Source organism: Chenopodium album, chromosome 11 (genome assembly GCF_948465745.1).
Source record: "Chenopodium album chromosome 11, dcCheAlbu1.1, whole genome shotgun sequence".
Classification (NCBI taxonomy): domain Eukaryota; kingdom Viridiplantae; phylum Streptophyta; class Magnoliopsida; order Caryophyllales; family Amaranthaceae; genus Chenopodium; species Chenopodium album.
The window spans coordinates 36,722,501-36,727,659 of NC_137844.1; the positions used below are offsets into that span (position 1 = coordinate 36,722,501).

The 5,159-nt window shown below is 34.9% G+C and overlaps 2 protein-coding genes and 1 non-coding gene across 3 annotated transcripts in view; 2 read left to right on the top strand and 1 right to left on the bottom strand.

Moving 5' to 3' along the window:
* LOC145568827 (uncharacterized) overlaps positions 1 to 308 on the top strand; it is a 2,632-nt gene extending 2,324 nt beyond the window's left edge. Inside the window, exon 2 of the mRNA XM_081628220.1 lies at positions 1 to 308. This exon is cut by the window's left edge and continues 672 nt beyond it. Within this exon, the coding sequence (XP_081484346.1) occupies positions 1 to 296 (296 nt within the window). The 3' untranslated portion in view covers positions 297 to 308.
* A 407-nt stretch (positions 309 to 715) lies between these two features.
* On the bottom strand, positions 716 to 788 carry TRNAR-CCU (transfer RNA arginine (anticodon CCU)). Its single transcript has one exon. It is a non-coding gene; the product is annotated as a tRNA-Arg (tRNA).
* A 106-nt stretch (positions 789 to 894) lies between these two features.
* LOC145568828 (uncharacterized) lies at positions 895 to 3,734 on the top strand. The gene is made up of 9 exons (XM_081628221.1): positions 895 to 1,038; positions 1,187 to 1,390; positions 1,565 to 1,694; positions 1,907 to 1,977; positions 2,099 to 2,135; positions 2,239 to 2,297; positions 2,437 to 2,546; positions 2,831 to 2,936; positions 3,468 to 3,734. The coding sequence occupies exons 1-9, from the start codon at positions 927 to 929 to the stop codon at positions 3,560 to 3,562; spliced, it is 924 nt and encodes a 307-aa protein (XP_081484347.1). The 5' UTR covers positions 895 to 926; the 3' UTR covers positions 3,563 to 3,734.
* Positions 3,735 to 5,159: the final 1,425 nt, after the last annotated feature.

A 5,159-nucleotide genomic window follows, 5' to 3' on the forward strand; every position in this document is an offset into this window, starting at 1 on the left:
ATACTTTAAATGCCATGCTTTTGAACGGAGAAGCTGGCAGCTACGATTTTGCATTTGTCGATGCAGAGAAGAAAATGTATACGACATACTTCGAGCTGTTGTTGAAGCTTGTGAGGGTTGGGGGTGTTATTGTGATTGATAATGTACTTTGGCACGGTAAAGTGGCCGATCCCTTGGTGAATGATTCCAAAACTGCTAGTCTCAGGAGTTTCAATAATGCTTTATTTGAGGATGAACGTGTAAGCATCAGTTTAGTACCAATTGGTGATGGCATGACAATTTGCAGAAAAAAATGAGAATTTTTCCAACATTTTTTACTTATAGTCTATAGATGCTCTATATTTTAATCCTCCTGCTTTATCCTTTTCCTGAACTGTAACCATTATTACCACCATTATAATCATTGATGAGTTTTTTTTTCTAATTAGGAAATGGGAATAACACATAAGAATATAAGTATAATCATTATTTTTTTTGAGAAAGTATTAAAAAAAAAAAAAAAAAAAAAAAAAAAAAAAAATTGATGATTGGTACAGTCACCAAATAAGTAGTAGAAAATTGATGATTTTTTATTTTTTATTTTTTATTTTTTTTTATTTTTTTAAATATGGAAAGATTTCAAATGAGAACTTTTTGAACCTTTCTAATTAGGAAATGGGAATAACACATAAGAATATAAGTATTTTTTAAAAATGAATTTTTAAAAAATGTAAAGCGCGTCAGGTAGGGGTCGAACCTACGACCTTCTGCTTAGGAAACAGACGCTCTATCCACTGAGCTACAGACGCTTGTATTAATATCAGTTTCATATTTATGTTATTTAATTTAAATAATCTGATTACACTTCCAATTTCCCGCTAAAAGCAATTTAAACTTCTTCGATTTCAGATGAAAGAGAAAGCGAAGAATTCAGAACAACAACAAAAATGGAGGAAAACATCAACAATTTGAACAAATATCTAGCAAAATTCTGCAATAATCTTCAATTTACTTCTAGTGCTTTCAAACAATCCCTTGATCGTCGTCCAATTCCTCTCGGTATGATACCCACTTTCTTTCTCCTCTTTCTACTGGTTTTACTTTTACCCCTAATTTCTTGAGATTAAGTGTTGATTTTATGCTCAAATTGCTTAATTATGGTGTAATTCTTAGTTTTTGATGTTTAATTTTTGTGGGTGTTGCTCAGATTCGGCGTCGACCACTTTTATGCAATCCCTAAATCGTAGGGTTTCGGCTTTAACGGGGGATCTTAATTTGCTGGAATCAATGTCATTGGGAACTGTGTCGTTTGAAGAGCTTCTGGGTCACTGCAATGAGATTTATAAATTGAATCATTTTCATCTTCTTCACCTTCATTCCCATCTTCAATCTTTGGCCTACATTTCCCCAAGTAATTTTTTTTTTTTTTTTTTTTTTTTGAATATTTTGTGTCTTTGTTTGTTTGTTTGTTTTAATGGTGAAGTTAGGGTTCTACTGAGATGATTTTTTCAGTTTTTAAAGCAGATTGAGTGTTGAGTTGGGTGTTAATTTGAATTTTGTTATGTGGGTTGATTTTAATTATTAGGTGATGGAGTTGATGACCTTGAAGAGGATTTTATGGCTCAAAGTAGTAGTTGTGGTAATCCTGAACCAGAATCACCGTTCCCGGCTTTACGTTATGGGTCTACCATTAACAATGTGGATGCTGGTTCTTTGTATCCTTTCAATTCATTTTTAGTTTTTGTTTCCTATATTTATGTGTGTTTTCATGATTGGTTTTCGGGCTTGAATGTTTGTGCAATTGTGCGACTAATATCTATCTATGAGCTTTTGAATTTAAATGTAGCTTAAAAACTTTCAATTTGTTTTAATTATTTGTAAATATATATTGTGGTGAAGAGAATTGTTGTCCTTAACGAGTTTCAAGACTTGAAGGGTCTCCCAGCTTTCAAAACCTTGGATTATCTGAGATTAGTCTAGCTACACTTGCTTCTGGAGGTTAGTGGTCCACCATGCTTATTGATTGGAAAATTTGCTAATAGTAAATCTAGCATGTCCAGGCATTTGAATAATAAGATAAATGACGAGTTGCTTGTCTTTGCTTCAAATTTCTGTCCAGGGGTTCGCAAAAGTAGTGTGCCTGATAGTCCACCAAAGTAAGATTGCTATCTCTTGCCGGCTTGTGTCAACAATATTATTGGATTTTTGTCATTTTAGCTCACTAGAAATTCATGTTCTACTTATAATTTCAATAAACAGGTTACATCATAGATTCGAGGTCCAGAACCAAGATAACCCAAGCATTAATACAGTTGCTGGTAATGTCTCAAACCTGTCAGAATGCTTCATTCTAACTGTCTTAATAATGCCGTAAATACTTTTCTGGAGAAAGAATTCTAAGGTAGAAACATATTAAAAAATCTTTACAAGTCAAATACCTTTCTTTATTCTATGCAGAAGAAGAGAGAGATGAACCCAAGTTACGTGAAACTTCAAATATGATACTTGTTTCAAATGAAGACTATGAAAGTCTGCCTTCTTACATGAAAAGTGTGGCTCCGTGGAAGGTATGGTATTTGATATATACTTCTCATTGCGGATTCTGCTACATTGTGTACCTGACCCTCCATTGAATTGCCTTTGTCATTTGTTCGTGGTGTAGCTTTAAAGCTGGATTTTTTTTCTGATTTTTTCCCCAATAAGGCACTTAGCTAGTTAGCTTTGTCATTTGCTTGTGTTGTAACTCCAAGCTTTACAGTGCAAATTTTTTTATTGATCTCAGGTTGTGTAACTTTTTCTTTAGTCTGGCACACCCTCTCCAAATATATGTAAAGTTTGTCATCTTTTGCAGGATCTACAATCTGCAGTTGAGAAAATGAACTCATTCCTAAGCAACAAGGGAAATATGAAACAAAGCACCTTCTTCCATCCTGAGGAACTTGAATCAATGGGATTAGGTAATTCATTTGATTATTCTTTGATTTCTTTTCTCAAGAGTACATGTTATTGTCAATCATCCTCTGCTCATATCTATGTTTGGTTATGTCAACTTTGGTGGAGCTGCAGCAGTTTCGCAAATTCATTCAAGCATTTCCTTCTCTTCTCTGCCCCAGCCCTGCATGGTGCTTCTCTAATTGTCATTGGTCTTGAATTGAATCTTCTTGGAGCCTGCTAATTGCTTCTTGTATGACCTATAAACAAACTGAATTTTAAATTAAACTCTTAAATACTTCTGTTTCTACCTTTCATATAAAGCCCTAATGTTAAAAACAGCATTGTCTTTACCCAGTCTCTTTTCAAGGGATCACTAGCGCAGCTAATCCTCTCAACTTCTCTCATGATTAGTTACTTTTGTTCCAAAGCTAGCTCTGTGGCAGGATTAAAATACATAAAGCTAAAATTGCAGTTGTAGACATTCACAATTGTATGACTCACAAAGTTCAAATTTGGCACTTTGCTTAATTGCTTCACCTTTAACTTGATTGCAGGGACTAAAGGAAGATCATATGTCCTGCTGCTGGTGCGCATGAAGCGGCTGAATGTTGAGACTAATAATGGATTGATATCTTATAGAGTGCTGTAGAACATCTGTCACAATTATATATATAAGGAGGTGTTACAAGTATTTAACTGAAAAACACTCCATAGCCTGCAACTTGGTGACTTCTGCTGGCTATATTCTGGTTTGTTGTTTTCACAGAATTGTAATTATTGTAATATCCGGAGGAAACTCTGTTCAATTCATAAGGTTGCTGCCCTGTTTGCTTCACCTTCTCTTGTTTTTTTTTTGATGAATTCATACAAATTAAGAAAATTTTACTTCAAGAGTAATTAAGATTTAGGAGTGGTTGATCTATATTTGAAGATTAAATAAAAAAAACCACCTTCCTCCCAGAGTCCACCCAAAAGCTACTATGTACTACTATTTTTTTTTCTAGACTTGTGAGAATTGTGACTTTTATTTCGAGCTTTAGTTAAATTTTTTAATCTTATGGACAAACTCTGTAGAATAGTCATTAAATTTCAATCTTTTTACGAATTTTTAATAACTTATAGAGATAAAAGGCTGAAGAAATCGAGAAAAGTAATGCTCAAAATCTGTAAATTACTTACACTGTTACACGTTACAAATTAATAAAAAAAATTAAGTCAGTTTGATTGCGGTTTTTTTTTTTTTTTATTTTGGTTTGCTCAGGTCAAGTCTTTAGCTTAAATAAGTTCTGGTTATTTAAGGTATAAGATAATTTTGGTTCGGGTCCTTTGGGTTTCGAGTCTATTTGGGTCAATTAATTCAAGTTAAAGGTTGGGTCACTTTGGGTATCGGGTCTTGGGTCATTTCGGGTCGGGTCGTTTCAGGTCTCGGGTCAACTTCGGGTCGGGTCATCTTGGGTTTCGGGTCAAGGTCGGGTCAATTCCACTTCGGGTCGGGTATGGGTCAAGTCGGGTTGATTCGGGTTTTGGGTCAATTTCAGGTCACTATTTTCGGATCGATTTCAGGTCATGGGTCGGGTCATCGGGTCTGGATCAGGATTGCCAGGTCTACTATGTACTATATTTGGGTCCGGATTCCAGAGATGGCATAATGCACCTAAATTTTCAGTCAGGAAAGCTTACCAGTGGATTTTTTCAAATGTACAAAAGTTTCTGCCCCAGCCAGTGAGTTCTCTTCTCATCATATGGGTGACTACGATTTCCATCATATGATCTAGACACAACTACAATTTGAAAAGTCTACAGTACAAAATAGGAACGGAGTATTAGCATATTGAAAGGGAGAGGGTAGAAGATTGAAGGAATGGAAAGCGAATATTGATCCATATTTATTATAGTAGAGTAGAGTAGATCAAGTTATACACAATACGGTTTAGTTGAGTCGACCTGTATGGCTCAACAAATTTGGGTTCCAAGGGAGCCCTCCTAGGGGTTGTCTGGGACTTTAATATCTTTTATACTCTTCTTTCGTTTGCAATACAGTTCTCTGACTTGCAAAAAATTATGCTAAATCCACTACAATGTGTGCAAGGAACAACACTCTCAAACTCTACTCTTTTTTTTTTAAACACTACAAATAAGACATTCCCGGCAAAAGCAAAAACATTTGATTGAGACAATAAGCACTTCATTGGATGTGTAATCAACTTAAACTACAATCCACCGGTACTGTTCTCTTTACATAATCC

Coding starts and splice junctions, on each gene's coding strand:
- LOC145568828 (XM_081628221.1), top strand. CDS start 927: ATGGAGGAAAACATCAACAATTTGAACAAATATCTAGCAAAATTCTGC. Junction 1,695..1,906: donor AATGTGGATGCTGGTTCTTT/GTATCCTTTCAA, acceptor ACGAGTTTCAAG/ACTTGAAGGGTCTCCCAGCT. Junction 2,136..2,238: donor GTGCCTGATAGTCCACCAAA/GTAAGATTGCTA, acceptor TTCAATAAACAG/GTTACATCATAGATTCGAGG.